Raw genomic sequence first — 19807 nt, 5'->3', positions numbered from 1 at the left:
CCTTTTCCAGTCCTGTGGCCACTGCCTAGTTTTCCAAATTTACTGACATACTGACTGCAGCATTTTAACAGTATTATCTTCTAAGATTTTAAATATCTCCTCAGACCTGGAATTCCATCATTTTCACTAGCTTTGTTTGTAGTAATGCTTCCTGAGGACCACTTGATTTCAAACTCCAGGATGTCTGGCTGTAGGTGAAAGATCAAACCATCATGGTTATCAGGGTCACTAAGATCTTTTTTGTATAGGTCTTCTGTGTATTCTTGCCACCTCTTCTTAATCTTGTCTGCTTCTGTTAGATCCTTACTGTTTCTGTCCTTTATCGTGCTCATCTTTGCATGAAATGTTCCCTTGATATCTCCAATTTTCTTAAAAAGATCTCTAGTCTTTCCCATTGTTTTCTTCTACTTCTTTGCATTGTTCCTTTAAGAAGAGCTTCTTATCTCTCCTTGCTATTCTCTGCAACTCTGCATTAAGTTGGGTTTATCTTTCCCTTTCTCCCTTGCCTTTTGCTTCTCTTCTTTCCTCAGCTATTTGTAAAGCCTCCTCAGACAAGCATTTTGCCTTCTTACATTTCTTTTTCTTGGGGATGGTTTTGGTCACCACCTCCTGTACAGTGTTACAAACCTCTGTCCACAGTCCTTCAAGCACTCTGTCTACCAGATCTAATCCCTTGAATCTGTTCATCACCTCTGCTGTATAATCACAAGGGATTTGATTTAGGTCATACTTGAATGGCCTAGTGGTTTTCCCTACGTTCTTCAATTTAAACCTGAATTTTGCAATAAGGAGCTCATGATCTGAGCCACAGGCAGCTCCAGGTCGTGTTTTTACTGACTGTATAGAGCTTTTCTATGTTTGTCTACAGAGAATATATAATCAATCTGATTTTGGTGTTGACCATCTGGTGATGTCCATGTATAGAGCTTAGGTTGTTAGAAAAGAGTCTTTTCCTATGACCAGTGTGTTCTCTTGACAAAACTGTTAGCCTTTGCCCTGCTTAATTTTGTACTTGAAGGCCAAACTTGCCTGTAATCTGGGTCTCTCTTGACTTCCTACTTTTATATTCCACCCCTATACTGAAAAGGGGATCTTTTTTTGGTGTTAGTTCTAGAAGGTGTTGTAGGTCTTTATAGAACCGGTCAGCTTCAGCTTCCCCAGCATCAGTGATGGGGCATAGACTTGGATTACTGTGATGTTGAATGGTTTACCTTGGAAACAAGCCGAGATCATTCTGTTGTTTTTGAGGTTGCACCCAAGTACTGCATTTTGGGCTCTTTTGTAGACTTTGAGGGCTACTCTTATTTCTTCTAAGGAATTGGTTATCTGAATTAAATTCGCTCATTTGCATCCATTTTAGTTCACTGATTCCTAAGATGTCAGTGTTCAGTCTTGCAATCTCCTAGACATTTTCTCATTAACTAATTTAATTTCCATACGACTCTATGGAAACAGTACTATGATTATGCCCATTTTCTGAGGCATGGAGCAGGGGCAGGGTCACATAGCCAGTGGTTGGTGGAGCTGGTTCAACCCAGGCCCTCTGGCTCCCAGCTTTCGTACTGTTATTTAACAAATGATTTTCCTTAAATCATTTTACTATTTTTACTCTTTTATGTCCAGTGAAGGATTAACTTCTCACATCACAGACCTGAGACCATAGCTAAGTGTTTTAATATACTCACAAATGAATATAAAACTATAAAGTAGAAAAATGTTCATCCATCTACCACCTAAGATTGTCCTGGGTGCCTCCAGTGGTCCACAGCACATGCTTTGAGAACTGCTATTCTGGCAGATGCTCCCAGTGAGCAGACACGTGGCCTGGGCCTTGGATGCGAGGCCAGTAGCGGGGGCAGGTCTCAGACACCCTCTGTAGCCTCAGAGTAAATACTCAGAACAGTAGCTAACCCAGCCCGGGTGGGTGGGTGTGATTCGAGCTGTTAGTGCTCAGGCTGGCAGGCCAGAGGGGAGAGGGCTTTTCCTGTGAGGGGGAGGACTTTGAGCCGGGGTTAGGCAGAGGGATACGTATCTGTGAGTGACAGGCATCTCCTCTTCCCAGGGGACAAACGCTTCGAGTGTGCCCAGTGTCAGAAGCGCTTCATGAGGAGTGACCACCTCACCAAGCATTACAAGACCCACCTGGTCACGAAGAACTTGTAAGCCCAGCTGAGGCAGGAGGCCCCACAGATGCAGACCTGCCCGTGTCCTGCCTGGGCCTCTGGCCGAAAGGAGGTCCACGCTGTCACGGGCCCGCCTCAACCCCCGTTCCTGTTGTGCGACTGTCCCCACAGGAAGGGGCTCTGCTGCCCCCATATGCACCTCCTTCTGAAGCCCCTTGGCTCCGCCCTGGCCCTCCCCTCTCACCACAAGCTCCTGGCCTGCCCAAACCATGGACACTGGCCATGCCCAATGAGACGTTCTAAATCAGGACGAGTGGGAACCCTTATTTCCAAAGGAAAAACATGAATTTCACTCCGTCGAGGAGCAAAGTGAGCCCCCTCCCCCCAACACTGCCGGAGTCGCATCGTGCCATGCCCCTCTCCCTCTCCTGCACCGCCCTGGCCCCCTCGGCCACTGCGGACGCCTGGACGCCCGGGGCCCTGCACCCAGGGCTCCACTGGCAGCCAGTCCGCCTCCACTCCACACGCCCCACCCGACCCCGACTCTCCTCCAGCACATTCCAACTTTCTATTTAAAAAGTAAAGCTACCCACCCACTCCCTGATTCCCCTCTTTTTCTATGGAGAACGTTGCCTTATACTCTACTTCCGATGATGAACACTGTGTATTGTGTGTGCTTTAAAGAAGTTTATTTAATTGCTCCCTTCTTCCTGTCCTTGTTACTCACCTCCCCCATGCCTGCTTTTAGTTTAGGGTTTTTGGGGGGCAATGATGAGCATATGAATTTTTTTTCTCACTTTAGCAATTCTCTTTTCTAAATGACACAGCATTTCAACTCAAATCTGGATTCAGATAAAACACCTTCCCATCCTGAACCTCTTCCCTCTCCCCATCATCTCACCCACCCTGACCAGCCCAAGCCCTACTTGTGTACAGTGTATATTGTATAATAGACAATTGTGTCTACTACATGTTTAAAAACATATTGCTTGTTATTTTTGAGGCTTTTAAATTAAAACAAAAATCCAACTTTATTTTTAGTTGTAACTGCTTGAGGTATGTTTTATGAATTAAGTGACAGATTTGTTATCCTTTATTAACGATGTACTTTGTTGGTCAGCACTGGGCTGACAAAAATTTTTTCTTGCTAATAAATTTAGTTGCCTGAGGCAAAATCTGCAACTTGGCAATGCAGCTTCCTTTGTCTGTTCCCTGGTAGCAGGGAATCCTGAGAAGGGAGCCCTGGTCTCTTCAGAGCAATCCACACTGGGACCAGGGTGGGTCCTTGCCCTTCTGACCTTGGCAAATCAGGGATGCAGCCCAGAAAGGGCCTCAGCCACATGGACCTGGCATTGGCACAAGCCCCCAGAGCACCTGGTGGGACTGCAGAGGGCTGAGCTTGGTGCAGGAGTTTCTGCTTTGTTTTGCCTGGTTTTGCCCAGATCGAAGCAGGCAGACTCTGTCCACAGACTCAAGTCAATAGCAATGCCTTCCTTACCAGCTAGTGAATCCCTCCACTCAACTCTCCAACCCCTGGAGGAGAGCTTTGGCCTCCAAGCCCGTTAATAAGAAGCTTGAGAGAGAAACCCAAAAGGACCTCACCTCAGTCACTTGCAGAAGGCTAAAGAATCTGGAGAAAAGAATTCCCCAGGGCCCCTTCCCAGGGTGGGGGGCCAAGCCAGAACCCAGCTCAAGAGAGAACCCTGGCCATAGATTCTGTTTTTCTTCTATCCCCTCACCCCAGCACCCCAGGGAGGGCAGCAGGCTAATTTTGGTTTCAGCAAGTGCTGCAGATCTGAATTTTTGGAGGGGTGGGGATGGGGCAAGGCTATGAGGAGATCCGGGCTCGTGATGGTAGGCAGGCTGAGATTGGAGCCAGTTCAGTACCTGTGTTTAAACCTAGGAAGGGCCTGAAGAGCATCTGGGCTGAAGGAGAAGAGATAAGTTGTTCTCAAGCATATAGAGAACGGTATGTGCTTTTCTTATATCAGCAATTCCTCTTCACCAGCCTCAGAAGGATCCGGCCATGGTGGCTGTTCTGTGCAGGAGTGGCAGGGCGCGCGTGGAGCTCTCCATCCCCTTGCTCGGTTTCCTCTGTCACCAGCAGCCTGCATTTTTGCAAGCAAACATCTTGTCTTTAGAGCCTGAACACCCTCACATCAGCTGAAGAAATAAAAGGATGGATCAGAGGTTTGTCTGCCCTGATCACTTCTTTATTAAGGTAGGGAGGCCCGTCCAAGAAGCATACTTAAGCCCTTTTGAGTGATACCAGACCCACCACTGACTTCCCTGACATGAAGCCTCCTACCTAGCCCAGCAGCCTCACATATCATCGCTGCACTGGCAAGAGGCAGAAGACATGAGGTATATTTATCCACTCTGAAGTGTGGAATGTGGGACTAGAAAACTGTCTTACTGTGTTCTGGATTGGGACTGGCGGAAGAAGGGGAATGTTAACAACTGATCTCTTTCTGCCACACGTTCCCCACTGGCTTTGCTCTCAGGCACAAACAACTATCCTTTCCTGGGAACTGTGGTTTATGCTTCAAGGGCAGGAGCCGACCTGATTCCTCGGCATCCTTTGGAAATGAGGTGCCAGCCCCTAACGGGCAGAACAGCATGCTGTCACTCAGGGTTTCCCTTCTCCAGTGAGACACATACCTGATGATCTCTGCCTCCTATGGGATGCCTGAGTTAGAAGGGGAGCAGGAAGATGTATTCTGCCTGGCATGGCTAATGGCCTGAGGGAAGAACAGAGAGACCCAGTGGCTAATTAGCCCTCATCTGCTTTAATCTATCCCTTACTGAGACTTCAGAGTTGCAGGGGTGGGGACTGTTAGAGTGATGCAGCCCAAGCTCACTCTAGGCCAGAGGCCTCCCCAGGACACCTGATTGGCCCTGGTTGAAAATGACACCCCCATCAGCCTGGGAGGATGGAATAAAGAACAGGGGTGTGGGTGAAAAGAAAGCAAAGAATGGAGGGAGAAGCAGAGAATCAGGGCTTGGAGAGGAGCATCAGATACCTGCTCACTGGGATCCTGGGCAAGAGGAAATAAATGACCACAGGTCAGGTCAAGACAATTGACCAGCAGTCCTTAAATAAAACTAAGCAGCCACCAGGTCATATCCTTTGGGCCTGCTGAGACCCCATCAGGCCTCCTCCCGCTCCTGTGGCTCTCACTCAGCGCTGGGGCTAAGATAGTCACCCCAGAGCTCACTCAACCTTGGAAACCTTAACACCCCTCCAGTCCCACCAGGTGCCCAAAACCCCAAGCTCCACTCACCAGGTTCAGAGAAGCTTAAGAAAAGCAGATAATGCATAAATATTACACATTAGCATTTCCTGGCTGGGATTGTGAGAAGGAGCTAGGGACATTAAGGAATCCTTCCCATGAAGGAGCTTCTCGTGGGGTACACATATGAAAACGAAGGGACATATATGGGGAGCAACCCGTGAGCCCGTGCAAAGGATCACATGAGGGGTTAACCGCATAACTGCAAGCGGGACACTTAGGTAAGGGTCAGCCTCCTTGCACCCAGCTCTGGGTCCCCTGGTAACCATACTCAGGGTTCAGGCATCTGCTGACAGAGCACCAAGTATCCATCTGTGCATTCTGAGGCTCCAGGCTGAGTTCACCCAAGGCCGGGCCAGAGGATTCCTGAGATTTGGGCCCCCAGCACACCTGGGGTTGGTTCCAGCCTGCTGTTGGTTCCCTGGAAAGCTGGGGGCTGTACTGCACAAGCATCATTAACTCCCCCAGGTTCCCCTCCCTCCCCAGACATTCTCATCCTTCCCTGTGGCTTCAAGTGCCACCTCGGAGGCTCATGACACCTCAACCATCCCATCAGTCTAGACCTCTCCCCCAGCTTCAGACCACACATAGTTGTCCCATAAACCCTCACACTCAACAGGCCTGATGGCGACTTCATCTTTCCCTGAAACCTTTCCTCCAACACGCCCTCATGTTAAAGAACAGCACCTTCCCTGGTGGCTCAGACGGTAAGGCGTCTGTCTACAATGCGGGAGACCTGGGTTCAATCCCTGGGTTGGGAAGATCCCCTGGAGAAGGAAATGGCAACCCACTCCAGTACTCTTGCCTGGAAAATCCCAAGGATGGAGGAGCATGGTAGGCTACAGTCCATGGGGTCGTAAAGAGTTGGACACGACTGAGCAACTTCACTTTCACTCACCACCCAGCTCACCTAAAGGCATCCTGCTGAGTTAAATCATTCCTCTCCACTTCATACCCCCCAAACTCAAGCATCAGGCTCCCTACTCCCAGGTCTAGCTTAGAGAACAGCATCTCCCAATGTCTCCCTGCCACTGCCTCACCCTCCTTTGCCCATCACCTACTGGTCACCAGAGCCATGTCCCCAAACAAAAATCCAGTCATCAAGATGTAACTGAAATGTATAATTTAATCAAACAATTAGACTAAAAACAGTGATTTAAGAACATAAATGCAAAAGCATTAGGAGAAAACAGGCAAGGCATAGTCCCCAAACAAAGTCTCCAACCTTTTGCTGCATATTGAGAAACTGGGGTGTCTCTGTACAATGCAGTATTGCAATATAGCTTCTATTCATTAAAGACCTCCAAGAAAAGATTAGTAACTTTACAAAGTTGGGGGGTGGTAAGCAAAATATTTAAGAAAATCAGTAAAAAAGAAATTTAATTCTCCCAAGCAGTCAAACCCCTTGCTTGGGTTGCAGCAGCAGCAGAACCCACAGCGGGCGTCATGTCCCCCCTCTGGTTTGCACTGCAGGGCCCCTTTGTGATCTAGACACCAAATTCCACTAGGCAGAAAAGCACAATACAAGCCTACTGATTATCTTCAAGACAAAGGGGAAATATAAAAAGGCAACCAGCTGCAAATTTCCTCACCAACAGCAAAGGATGGAAGAGGCTGTCAGAATCTAGTACTTTTTCTTGCTTCCTGGCCTTAAAAAACTAGGAATTAGACACCCTAGTTCGACAGCAGCACAGGATGAAAACTGAGAAGAGATATCTAAAGCTGGCCCTTGCCACCTGTCTGATCTTTAGCAGTCACCTAGCCCCTGTCTCCTTGCCTGGCCTGTTTTCTCACCACCTTGCTCTGGCAGTATCACACTCAAGTTGTTCCGTCTTCCTGGAATGACTGTTCTTTGCCCATCTGGAGAACACTTACTCATTAAGACAAATCAAATGTCTGCTCCCTTTATGAAGCCTTTCCCGACTGCGTAACCCTTGGAGACCACATTCTCAATTTTGCTCCCCTTTACCTTGCAGATACATCTGTTAAAGTTCCTGTACCTCTTCAGTTTAGAGATCTGTCTCCCCCTATAGAGTGTAAGCCCCCTGTGGGCAGGAACTATGCACGTTTATCTTCATATTCTCAGACATAGCTCAGTGCCTGGTCTTTAACACATGTCTTCCCCACTACACTGAGCCCATGGCTTTTAAATTTTAAACAAACCATTCAAATGATCCTAATTTTGGTGCCCCAGAATCTGGGCCCAGGGTAGCATAACCCAGCAGTGCTAAGAGTGTAGCCCCATGAATAAAATCATGTGAGCTGAAGAGTACTAATCACTGCTTATCCAGGTTCAAGTGCAGGGCCTCGGGAGGGGGGAAGCAGTGGTCATATGTGGAAGGACAACCTCAACAAGAAAGGAAGTCTAGTCACCTCTCTCTCAATTGTGTTAAGAGAGAAAAATGATGGCCACACAAAAAAATTTCAACCAGTGGAGAATCCATTGATCAACATCATTAAACCTTGAGATGAATTATTTCTTTGCAGCAAATTTGTCTTCCAGATGCCATTTGGCAAGCTATGTGCACATAATAAAGAATGACAGTCATCTAATGTAGGGCTTAATGAAGCTCGGCAGTAATGCAAACACCTGGGCAGGGCAGGGAAGTTCCCCTTACCTGACACAGTCCTGGGGTGCCTGCCTAAAAGGCTCTTGCAGCTCCCCTTCTTGATGTTCAGGAAGAACTACAGAGAAGCCTTGACCCTAGGCTGCCCAGCCAAGTCAAAACTGGAATGGGCACTGGCAAGTGTCCTATTATTCAAGCCCCTAGTCCACATCCTGGAAGTGACTTTGCATGGCAACCTGCTCCCCTGTGCCTTTAATTATGGTTGTCACTGACCTGGGAACTAGACTCCAACTACCGAGAAGAGGCAAAATGTGAAAAAGGAGAAACAACAAAGAGGGAGGCGGCCCTGGAGCGATGGGGCAATCTTTCCATCTGCTGGAACACTGGGTAGTATGAGCTCCGCTGCAACCACAAAAGAGGAAACCATGAGGAAAGCGAGGAGCATGCTCTGACCTGCATTACAGAAATGAGGCTGGAGAGCGGCAATTCAGAGCTGAAACAGGAAGATGGTTCTCATCTGGGATAGTTTGATCCCAAATTTCCCTCTTCCCCTTTCCCATCTGGCCATCTGCTTTCCTAACCCATAGTCTCCTCCTGACCAAACTGCTCCTCCCAGACACCAGAGTACCTCCCCATACTGACACACTATATACACACCCCTATCCCACGAGACCCGAAGTCATATTTCAACCTCTCCCATTCTCGAGCCCAAATTTCAAACCCCCACCAGATCGCCCCTTTCTGTGTCTCCACTACACTTTGCCTCAGAGTCTGGCCCCTAATTCCATTTTCCTTTGGTCCTTTCCAGACCGCCAATCTCTACACTAGCCTTCGGGCATCTGCTAGGGGCGGGCCTCTTAAAACTGACTATCTCCACAAGCCCCCAGCGGCTCCTCCCTTGTCCCTCCCGCCTGGGCCGCTGCAGTCCCTATACCTTTAACAAACCTCCACGTGCGTGTTAACCGCGGTGACAGCATTTCCTTGTCTCTCTGCTCCCGCCCCGGGAGGCGCCGTCCATTGGCTGCCGGGTTCCTCTGTTCTTGTTTTAATTGGTCTCGCTCCTGGAAAACTCCAACCAATGGTCTCTCCGCTCCCGGCTCTCCACCGTCTCTGGCTTCCCATTGGCTCCCATTGGCTCGGAGGACTTAGGCTGTCGGCCTGGCTTGGTGACTGATAAATTCTTCCTTGCCGGGAGATTTCCCGGCTAAGACACTGGTTCCGAACGCAACGGAACCCAGCGCGGAGCCACGCCGGGTCACGTGGCCAAAGGGCCCATGACATTCTGGCTGCGGAGCCTCATCGTGACGTTTGAGCGATCCTCCGAGTGGCCCCGCTGCCTCCGCCACCTCTGCAGCCGCGGTGCTGCCATGGACCTGGGACCGATGCGCAAGACTTACCGCGGGGACCCAGAGGTGCCGCTGCCCTGCAGGGCCTCCGCAGTCATCTCCCGAGGGGAGGGGCATGGAAGGGATCCCCTGGGGTTTCTGATCCACCTCTTGGGGCTCGGGGTTACCCCTATGGGAGAAGCGGGGGTTCAAAGACAACCAATGGGGGAGGGTTTCTGGAGAAACGAGGATGAAGGTGGACTCCAGAGGCAGCTCGTTATAGGCACTCAGGGCGCTCACTTGGGGGTTGCCTGGGAGGAATCCTGCCGGTCGTTGGGCGCACTTCTAGGCCGGTTTACTTACCTCTCTGGGTCTGTTTCCTCACTTCACAAGTAATATCACTGACCTCACGGGGATGTTATGGACTTTGATATTTGTAAAATACCTCTGTTGTTCAGTCGCCAAGTTGCGTCAGACTCTGCAACCCCATGGACTGCACCGGGCCAGGCTTCCCTGTCCTTCAGTATCTCCCAAAGGTGGCTCAGGCGGTAAAGCGTCTGTCTACAATGCGGAGACCTGGGTTCCATCCCTGGGTTGGGAAGATCCCCTGGAGAAGGAAATGGCAAACCACTCCAGTACTGTTGCCTGGAAAATCCCATGGACAGAGGAGCCTGGTAGGCTAAAGTCCATGGGGTCGCAAAGAGTCAGACACGACTGAGCACACATCCACTTTCATGTCCATTGAGTCGGTGACGCTATCTAACCATCTCATCCTTTGCTGCCCTCTTCTTTTGCCCACTTTCTCCTTTCGCCTTCAGTCTTTCCAGCATCAGGATTTTTCCCAATGAGTCGACTGTTTGCATCAGGTGGCCAAAGTAATAAAGCTAGTAAAGTGCCTGCTGCTGCTGCTAAGTCGCTTCAGTTGTGTCTGACTCTGTGCGACCCCGTAGACGGCAGCCCACCAAGCTCCCCCGTCCCTGGGATTCTCCAGGCAAGAACACTGGAGTGGGTTGCCATTTCCTTCTCCAGTGCATGAAAGTGAAAATTGAAAGTGAAGTCGCTCAGTCATGCCTGACTCTTAGCGACCCCATGGACTGTAGCCTACCAGACTCCTCCGCCCATGGGATTTTCCAGGCAAGAGTACTGGAGTGAGGTGCCAGTGCCTTCTCCGAGCAAAGTGCCTAGAACAGTGATAATCAGCTTGTTTAGTCACCAGTTGTCTCCAACTTTGTGACCCCATGAACTGAAGCCCACCAGGTTCCTCTGTCCATGGAATTTCCCAGGCAAAAATACTAAAGTGGGTTGCCATTTCCTTGTCCAGGGTATCTTCCCAACCCAGGGATTAGAACACGTGTCTCCTGGATTGGCAGGCGGATTCTTTACCACTGAGCCACTTGGAAAGCTTATGTTTGTTGTTGTTAAATGTAACTAGTTAATTTATTTTGTCTATTTTTTGGTTGTTCTGGGTCTTCCTTGAGCAAAGGCTTCTCTCACTGGGGAGCATGGGGCTCTAGGTGTGCGGTCTTCCCATAGCTGCAGCCCATGGGCTCAGTGGCTGCCCTCCGGCATGTGGGATCTTCCCAGACTAGGGATCAAACCCCAGCGCCCTCCATTGGCAGGTGGATTTTAAACCACTGGACCCCAGGAAAGTCCATAAATGTTTGATAAATAAATAACACTTTAAGGAGGAGGAATAACTTACCCAGGAGTGCAGGAGAAAGCTCCTGGATCTTACTTCCTTTTCTCTCCTCAGATGAGAAACCAAGAGAACTATTTTGGAATTAGGGCCCAGAACTGGTTACCAAATCTAGTTGCATGTAACATTTCCAGAAATGCTTGTTAAACATGAAGTTTTTCACTAAATCTCAGGCTTGTTGGGGGAACCACTGACCCAAACTGCCCACCCAGGCCAGGCCCCAAAGTAACCACTTGCATGAGTTATCTTAAACCAGAGGTCCCAGGAAGGAACCTGGAACTAACAAGCTAACACCAACTAGAAGAATTTGAGAAAGGTCAAAAGGAGAGAGGAGACAGTCTGTATGTCCTGCCTACCTCCCAGAATCCTTCTGACTGGAATCCATCTTGGCTGAGCAATGTGCATGCCACCAGGAAGGACCCTGAGTCAGAATGATTGGCCAGAGACAACCTGGAAACCAACAGCATCACCATAAAACATGAAACTGCAAGCCAAGTGGCAGATCAGTCCTCCTGTGTTCCCTTGCCCTGCTGCTTTCTACCTGGGCGCTCCGTCCCAATAAAGTCTCTTGTTTTGTCAGCAAGTGTACCCCTGACCTGCCTTTTGAGAAATCTGTATGCAGGTCAGGAAGCAACGGTTAGAACTGGACATGGGACAACAGACTGATTCCAAATAGGAAAAGGAGTACGTCAAGGCTGTATATTGTCACCCTGCTTATTTAACTTATATGCAGAGTACATCATGAGAAACGCTGGACTGGAAGAAACACAAGCTGGAATCAAGATTGCCGGGAGAAATATCAATAACCTCATATATGCAGATGATGCCACCCTTATGGCAGAAAGTGAAGAGGAACTCAAAAGCCTCTTGATGAAAGTGAAAGAAGAGAGTGAAAAAGTTGGCTTAAAGCTCAACATTCAGAAAACGAAGGTCATGGCATCTGGTCCCATCACTTCATGGGAAATAGATGGGGAAACAGTGAAAACAATGTCAGACTTTATTTTTTGGGGCTCCAAAATCACTGCAGATGGTGACTGCAGCCATGAAATTAAAAGACGCTTACTCCTTGGAAGAAAAGTTATGACCATCCTAGATAGCATATTCAAAAGCAGAGATATTACTTTGCTCACTAAGGTCTGTCTAGTCAGGGCTATGGTTTTTCCTGTGGTCATGTATGGATGTGAGAGTTGGACTTTGAAGAGGGCTGAGCGCCGAAGAGTTGATGCTTTTGTACTGTGGTGTTGGAGAAGACTTTTGAGAGTCCCTTGGACTGCAAGGAGATCCAACCAATCCATTCTGACGGAGATCAGCCCTGGGATTTCTTTGGAGGGAATGACGCTAAAGCTGAAGCTCCAGTACTTTGGCCACCTCATGCGAAGAGTTGACTTATTGGAAAAGACTCTGATGCTGGGAGGGATTGGGGGCAGGAGGAGAAGGGGACAACAGAGGATGAGATGGCTGGATGGCATCACTGACTTGATGGACATGAGTCTCAGTGACGTCCAGGAGTTGGTGATGGACAGGGAGGCCTGGCATGCTGCGGTTCATAGGGTCGCAAAGAGTCGGACACGACTGAGCGACTGAACTGAACTGAACTGTACCTCCTTGGACAATTCATTTCTGAGTGTCAGACAAGAGTCCGCTCTCAGGCCCTGGAAGGGATCCCCCTTTCTGCAATTGACCTGCTGAATGAGAATTTACTGGGTGGAGCCCAGGAGTTGTGTGTTTTTTTTTTTTAGGCTTCCCAGGTGATAGGTTTGACACCTGTGACATGAAACCCTGATTTGTCAAATTATTCACCATTTTGTACCTGTTTTCTCACCTAGAAGATGAGGCTAACAGAGCCTTCCTGGGGATGGGTTTTTGTTGTGAGGACTAAATGAGTTAACACTTGAAAAGCGCCTAGAACAGAGCCATGTACGCAGTAAGCACTCTGTGTTTGTAAAATGAAATAAAACTCTCCATTCCCAGGCATTTGAAGAGACTCATCTGACCTCCCTGGACCCTGTGAAGCAGTTTGCTGCCTGGTTCGAGGAGGCTGTTCAGTGTCCTAACATAATGGAAGCTAACGCCATGTGTCTGGCTACGTGTACAAGGTAGGCATAGCCGTGGGCCCTTCTGTAGGTGGGTTCAGATGAAGTAGGAAACTCAGGAAGCTCTCAACTTGATGGATGACAACTTTATGATTCTAGTTCTATTATTAACATGCTGTGTGGCCTCAGGCAAGTAATTTGTCCTCTCTGGGCCTCGGTGTCCTTACCTGTAAACAAAAGATTAGACTTGACTCAATTCCATTTAGTGATCAAATGTAGTGCCTCATTCATCTCTGCCCTTGATGCTTCCACCTCCCAGTACACACACCCTTGTCTCCCTCAGCTCCCAGTCTCCCCAGTTCCCATCTGGGGAGGTAGATCTCCATAAAGCCATCTCCCTCTCTTGAAATCTAGCACAGTGCTGGTTTGTATCATTCATTTGACAATCAGTCATAAATCCCTTGAGACATCGCTTGTATTAGCCTCTTATTCAACTCTTCTTCCCCCTCTGCTCTTTGCCCCAGAGATGGGAAACCGTCTGCCCGCATGGTGCTGCTGAAGGGCTTTGACAAGGATGGCTTCCGCTTCTTCACTAACTTCGAGAGTCGAAAGGGAAAAGAGCTGGTGAGGGTTCACGATAAATCCTTCCTGGGCCTGCAGGGTCCAGCCCTGGCTTCTTGGTCGCCTACTCATGCCACCCCTGCCCCCGTCCACTTGCCAGCCGCGCTCAGGCACTGTCCTGACTAAAGGCCTTTGCACTTGGCTTCTCTCTGCCGTGAATGAGGACAAGCTTTAAGCTCCTCCACCTCCCTAGCTGTTTATCTGAGTAGCTCCTGTTTCTTCAGGTCTCAGCGCCCCCGTCACCTCCTCACGGAAGCCTCTGGACTCCCAGGCTGAGCCAGCCCCTCTCACTTTGGTCACTATAATTTACAAATTTCCTTTCTGCCATTGTTTTAGTTTCTAACTGCATGTATTCGGGGGATTATGTGATTAATGTTTATGTCCTCTGCTAAACGGTAAGCTCTGTGGGGGCGGGACTGCCTCTGAGATGTCTCTGTTATACCCCCAGCACCTCTTCTGTTGTTGAGCACAGAGCTGGCACTTCGTATGTGTTCAGTTAATGAATCCAAAATGAGTAGCTCTCCCCCGAGTCCAGTGCAGTCAAATGTGCATTTCAGAGGATTTGCAAATCTGTGGGTGAGAGAAATGGCAAGCCTCACTCTGGAGTCCATCTGGCTGAGGTTTTCAATGCAGGTCTTCCATTGACTCTGTGAACCTGGGCATGTTAGTGAACCTCTCTGAGCCTATCTCCACACCTGTAAAAGCAGGCCTACCTTTGGGGGCTTAATGAGTGCTACAGTAAATGCATCTGCAGGGCCTGCTCGGTGCAGACCCTCTACCTTGCCCCTGTGCTCAGGCCTCCTCTCTCCTGTCCTGATGACTGTCTGTGGATTCTCTTCTGTTTCCAGGACTCGAATCCCTTTGCTTCCCTCGTCTTCTACTGGGAGCCCCTGCACCGTCAGGTGAGTGAGCATTCCTGGGACAGCCGGGGGTGGACTGGAGGTAGGAGGGGCCTGAGTTTATGGATGAACCTGGTGAAGGTCCCCAGGCTGCGCAAACATCCTGCCTTTCAAATGGCTCTCACTTAGCTGGGCTACCTGGAGTCAGGCTCAATGGGGCAGTGGATAAAGAGAAGAACAAAGAAGACTGGGGCCAGTGCTGGTCTGGAGGGCAGGTGGCCTTGAATGTTACCTAACCAGGGCCGTCCCTGGGCAGGTGCGTGTGGAGGGGCCCGTGAAGAAGCTGCCTGAGGAGGAGGCTGAATGCTACTTCCACTCCCGCCCCAAAAGCAGCCAGATTGGGGCTGTGGTCAGTCACCAGAGTTCCGTGATCCCGGATCGGGAGGTGAGTGGGGCTTCTCCTTAGTCCTTTGAGTGGTGGGTGCCTTGGCTCAGCCTCAGAGGCTGTCCCCAGGGGGTGCCAGGGCCCTCTCTCTCCAGCAAAGTGAAATGGATGGTCTCCCTGGGGGATGTGAATATGGGGAGCAGGGATCAGGCCTCCTGTGTCTGTCTGACTCTCCTGTTGAACTGTGCCCCCGGAGGTCACCTGTGTCCCCAGCACCTGGCACAGAGCACAGACCCTGTAAGTGGTGATTAAATGAATCACTGACTGGGTCTGGCCCTTCCTTCATTTCCTTCCCCTGGACAGTATCTGAGAAAGAAAAATAAGGAACTGGAGCAACTCTACCAGGAACAGGAGGTGCCAAAGCCAAAATACTGGTGAGTGATACAGAGGGATCACCTAGAAAGGGACACTGGGGCCCTCACGCTTCCTTGAAGCCATGCTTGGAATTACAGATATACTCTTCCCTGGCAACCCTTGTCAGATGCATGCCAGCAACTTCCTTCACGGGACCCTGGATGGCGTGGAAGGTGGTAGGGGTTGCCTGGCTGGAAAAATGCATGCACAGGGCACCAAACCGTCTACTTCTCCTTGTAGGGGTGGCTACATCCTGTACCCACAGGTGATTGAGTTCTGGCAGGGCCAAACCAACCGCCTGCACGACCGGATCGTCTTTCGACGAGGCCTACTAACTGGAGACGCCCCTCTGGGGCCCATGACCCACCGAGGCGAAGAAGACTGGCTCTATGAGAGACTTGCACCCTGACTCCCAATCTGTTGGCACTGAGTGGAGCTGGGGCCAGTGCCCCAGAGAGGGTATGGGATGTGGGGCCAGACCCTTATAAACTCAACCCATTCCCTTCCTGCCTCTTGCATTCAGGGCCCTTCAGTGTTTACCCTCGGAATTCTCCGTAGTCAGCTAGTCTAGTGGAGTTTTAACAGTGGCACAGACGATCACAAACGGAAGGTCTCGTGATTATCTTCTCGACCTTAACTATGATTTATTGGAATAGCTCCCTGTAGGGGTGGGGTCGGTGTGACAGGGGTAGGGCCCCAGCAGCCTTGTCTCTTATCACATGACAGGAGTCTGGCCAAAGCCGATTGGTCCCAGCAGAAGCACCCGAGGCAATCTAGCCAATCGGTTTTTCTATTCTTTCAAATTTGAAATCTAGAGACTCAGAGCATAGCAGCCAAGTAAACAATGCGGCCTAGAAACAGCAACTTCTGGCTGCTGCTCTTGCAATTCTCTGAACGATCCACCGATCCCTCCTTCCCACACCTGGGGTTGTCCAGTTCCTCCTTCTACCTCAGAAAACCCATTGTCTTTAAAAAAAAAAAGAGATTTATTTTTTTCTTGGCTTAAACCAGTCAGAATTGATGTGCTTCTAATGAAAAGAATCTTAACTAACTCATTTACTAATAGGATATTTTTAAACCTCTTACCCAACTGATAGCTGCCCTCCATTATCTGAAGAAGAGCAATATGGAAAAGAGACTAAATGTATTCTCTGTAGCTGTAAAGGACCCATAGGTGGAAGTTAGATGAAGTTAGATTTCATCTCAATATGGGAAGAAATTTCAAACAATTGGGGCTGCCTAAGAGGGAGTAGGTTAGTTAGTGAGTATTCCGTCCCTGTTGGACAGGAGTTTTGTAGAAGGAACTCATGCTAGTACCTGTGGGTCAGGAAGATTTTCATCAGGCCTTACTTTCCACATTTGTTTTTAAAAACTCAATGTATGTGAGGGCTTTCCAGGCGGTAGTAGTGGTAAAGAACCCACCTGCCAGTGCAGGAGGTGTAAGAGATGTGGGTTCAATCCCTGGATCTGGAAGATCCCCTGGAGGAGAGCATGGCAATCCACCCTAGTATTCTTGCCTGGAGAATGTCATGGACAGAGGAGCCTGGTGGGCTACAGTCCATAGTGTTGCAAAGAGTCAGACACGACTGAAGCGACTTAGCACAGCACATATGTATGTGAAATACATATATATATATACATTTATATGTATTTCACTTTCTAGATATAAAATTAAATAATAGAGCTTATACTTTTCTGACACACATCCCTTTACCTCCCTTCCACCCCTACTGATGATGACTCCTAGGTCACTGGTTTTCACTGGATTACCCAGGAGCTTTAAAAACCCTGCTGCTCAGTCCCACTCTCAGAGGTGATTTGACCAGTGTGAGTGCAGCCTGGACTTGGGGAAATTTCAAAGGCCCTTGGGAATTCTGTGCAGCCAAGGTTGAGAGCCCCTGTTAATAGATCCTTGCTACTTGCAGTGGGGCTTCCCTTGTGCCTCAGGTAGTAAAGAATCCGTCTGCAATTCAGGAGACCTGGGTTTGATCCTTGGGTTGGGAAGATGCTCTGAAGAAGGGAAAGGCTACCCATTCCAGTATTCTGGCCTGGAGAATCCCATGGACTATGTAGTCCATGGGGTCGAAAAGAGTCAGACACGACTGAGCGACTTTGATTCACTTGCAGTGTAGTCCACAGGCCAGCAGCTTTGGCTTCCCTTGGGAGTCTACCCCAGACCCATTGAATCCCATGCTGCTTAAAACAAGACCACTCCCACTTCCAGGTAACCAGATTAGTCTCAAGCTCTAAACCAACCACTTCTGCAGCTGGATTCTTCGGGAGCATTTGGCTAAGGCCTGTGCTGAGCTATAGACTTTGTCTTCTTCGAGCACAAGTCTGGTGACCAGGGGTAATGTGGATGAGTGGCCTCCGGGCTGCGGAGAGGAGCCAGGCTGGGCAAATGTTTGCTGTGCCTAAGCCAGGATCAGAGAACTGACTGTTTGCATACATTGGCCTTTGAGCTTGCAACTCTGCAAACTGCTTCATTCCACTGTATGGGTGTGTGCTTTGGCGTCTGTTACTAACTGCCTCCTCCAAGAGCGGCCCTCTGGGTATTGACCACCCCCCACCCCCACCGGCCTCCTTAAGTCAGGGTGCAGGAAGGGACAATGCTAGCCTTGTGGCCACTTGCAAGAGAGGGTGCTGGAGTGCCCTTCTCTATCTTGTCCTGTTATATTATGGGGTCTGTGTATATCCCCTGCTTTGAGCCTGGTCTCAGCTGTTCCTTTCCTTTCCTCTGTCTGACAGTCCCTGTGCCAAGTCTAAAATAAAAGCTCATCAGCCATCCATTTTGTAAATATTTGATCTAGCCTGCTCTCGTCCCCCACCCCCCATGTTTGAGGGGAGTTGAAGAATTTAAGCAACTCCTCCTACCTGGCTTCTCCACTTGGGGAGGTTGGGCGTCCAGCAGGGGGAGCCCAATGCCCAGGGTTGGCCCCTTCCAGGCAGCACAGGCCAGTTTTAGTCGGCCCCTCCTGCCCCACTCTTTACCCTCTTGGGTCCTGTCCCAGTGAAACTGTGGTCAATAACCGTGGCCTCTCCCGCTCCTGCTCATATTTTCATATTTGCACTCTCGCTTCCTCCTCCTCTGGCCTGGTGAGCACTTGCGGCTGCCTGGGCGCTGACTTCCTGGGCAGCCAGGTCTCCTTGGCCCTTATTACCTGCCTCCAGCCCATCCGTCCATCTCTTAACTTAGGGATATGTGTGGAGTTTTCGTGGGAGATTCTGTGGCTGTCACTTTGGGGCCGTGGAGTGGAGCGGCATGCACAGGGTTGAGGAACCCACAGACCCTCCCACCTAAGAGGGAAGATAGTGGCCTGGTGGTTGCCAGTATGAGACAGAAGCACAGGTCAGTTGCCTGGGGCCCAGCCTCTCGCCCCTCCCCACCCCTTGCCTCAGGGAACCTCAGGATGGCTGAAGAGGCAGGTCCCTATGGTTTGAGTTCTCACTCTTGAAGCTGGTTGGCTTTTCCTCACTGGTTCCAGATTCTGGGCGGCCCCCTCAGGATGCTCACCTCCCAGGACCGCAAGGCCCAGGCATGGCCCTCTCTCCCCACCTTCCCACTGCAGAAGGTGACTGTACTCCTTTCCTTGTTCTGAGCCTCAGTTTCCCTTCCCTGTTGTTGTTCATTTGCTCTCTCCTGTCTGATTTTTTGCAACCCCATGGACTGCAGCACGCCAGGCTTCCCTTCCCTGAGCAGATAAAAATCCAGTGTGAAGGGGGCTGTGTGGTGCGGCAGGCATATGCACGGTTCTGGCCTCAGTCCCAGCTCTGCCACTAGGAACCCCTGACCCAGGTCAGCTAATGCAGCTGGAAAACTAGAAAACCGTGATAATGACAGCACCTATGATGAGAGGGTTATAGGAGGAACTTCGTGGGGTACTCACCATAGAGCTGGCTGATTACAAACCCTCTGAGTATGAGCTGCTAACTGGGCAGAGCTGCAGTCGGCTGAAAGTCAGCTCCTCCATGGGAGGCTTTATGGACTGAATGATTGTGGGGACCCTAGAAAGTTCCGTGTGGTGGGGAGGGATGGGGAAGAGGCTTGGGGGAAGGCCATACACCTGAGCCCGCCTTCCCTCCCTCCAGTCCCTGGGCTCCCTTCCTCTTCTTCAGAGTTGCCTCTGGCCTGGGTGAGGCCAGCTAACAAAGGCCCCCTTGTACAGGTCTGTTTGTTTTGGTAAATGTCCTGAGTAACCTCCCTGGGGTGGCCCAGCAGCCTGTGAGGAGCTGACCTGGAAGCCACAGAATCACATTGTTGTCACCTTTGTCTCTTTCTGTTCCCACCATGAGCTCCAGAGATTTGGCCAATTTTTTTCCACTTCTCAGTTCCTGGAGCTTGAGGAGGGTCTAGACCTAACAGTGTAGGGAGTGAGGTCTCTCTTCATCCTTAAACGGAAGCATGAGCTGTGGTGGAGTTCCTTCATAAAAGAGAGGAAAGGAAACCGATATGCACTGGGCACATACATAGGACTTCTTATGGATCATGTAATACTGACCATGTACATATG

The 19807-nt window shown here is 49.8% G+C and overlaps 2 protein-coding genes across 3 annotated transcripts in view; both read left to right on the top strand.

Moving 5' to 3' along the window:
• SP2 (Sp2 transcription factor) overlaps positions 1–3297 on the top strand; it is a 30358-nt gene extending 27061 nt beyond the window's left edge. For both annotated transcript variants that reach the window (XM_052657501.1, XM_052657502.1), the window contains exon 7: positions 2063–3297. In XM_052657501.1, the coding sequence (XP_052513461.1) occupies positions 2063–2163 (101 nt within the window). In that variant the 3' untranslated portion in view covers positions 2164–3297. The remainder of the gene's footprint in view (positions 1–2062) is intronic.
• Positions 3298–9128: 5831 nt separating this feature from the next.
• On the top strand, positions 9129–19679 carry PNPO (pyridoxamine 5'-phosphate oxidase). Its single transcript, XM_052658127.1, has 7 exons — positions 9129–9395; positions 12976–13100; positions 13562–13661; positions 14507–14560; positions 14814–14942; positions 15246–15316; positions 15537–19679. The coding sequence occupies exons 1-7, from the start codon at positions 9258–9260 to the stop codon at positions 15703–15705; spliced, it is 786 nt and encodes a 261-aa protein (XP_052514087.1). The 5' UTR covers positions 9129–9257; the 3' UTR covers positions 15706–19679.
• Positions 19680–19807: the final 128 nt, after the last annotated feature.

This window comes from Budorcas taxicolor, chromosome 19 (genome assembly GCF_023091745.1).
Source record: "Budorcas taxicolor isolate Tak-1 chromosome 19, Takin1.1, whole genome shotgun sequence".
NCBI classification, from domain to species: domain Eukaryota; kingdom Metazoa; phylum Chordata; class Mammalia; order Artiodactyla; family Bovidae; genus Budorcas; species Budorcas taxicolor.
This window is presented reverse-complemented; position numbering and strand designations above follow the sequence as displayed.

Excerpts from the sequence above, each read along its gene's own strand:
- PNPO (XM_052658127.1), top strand. The coding sequence starts at position 9,258 with ATGACATTCTGGCTGCGGAGCCTCATCGTGACGTTTGAGCGATCCTCC. Across the intron at positions 9,396-12,975 it reads CTTACCGCGGGGACCCAGAG|GCATTTGAAGAGACTCATCT; the intron begins GTGCCGCTGCCC and ends CTCCATTCCCAG. Across the intron at positions 13,662-14,506 it reads GTCGAAAGGGAAAAGAGCTG|GACTCGAATCCCTTTGCTTC; the intron begins GTGAGGGTTCAC and ends TTCTGTTTCCAG.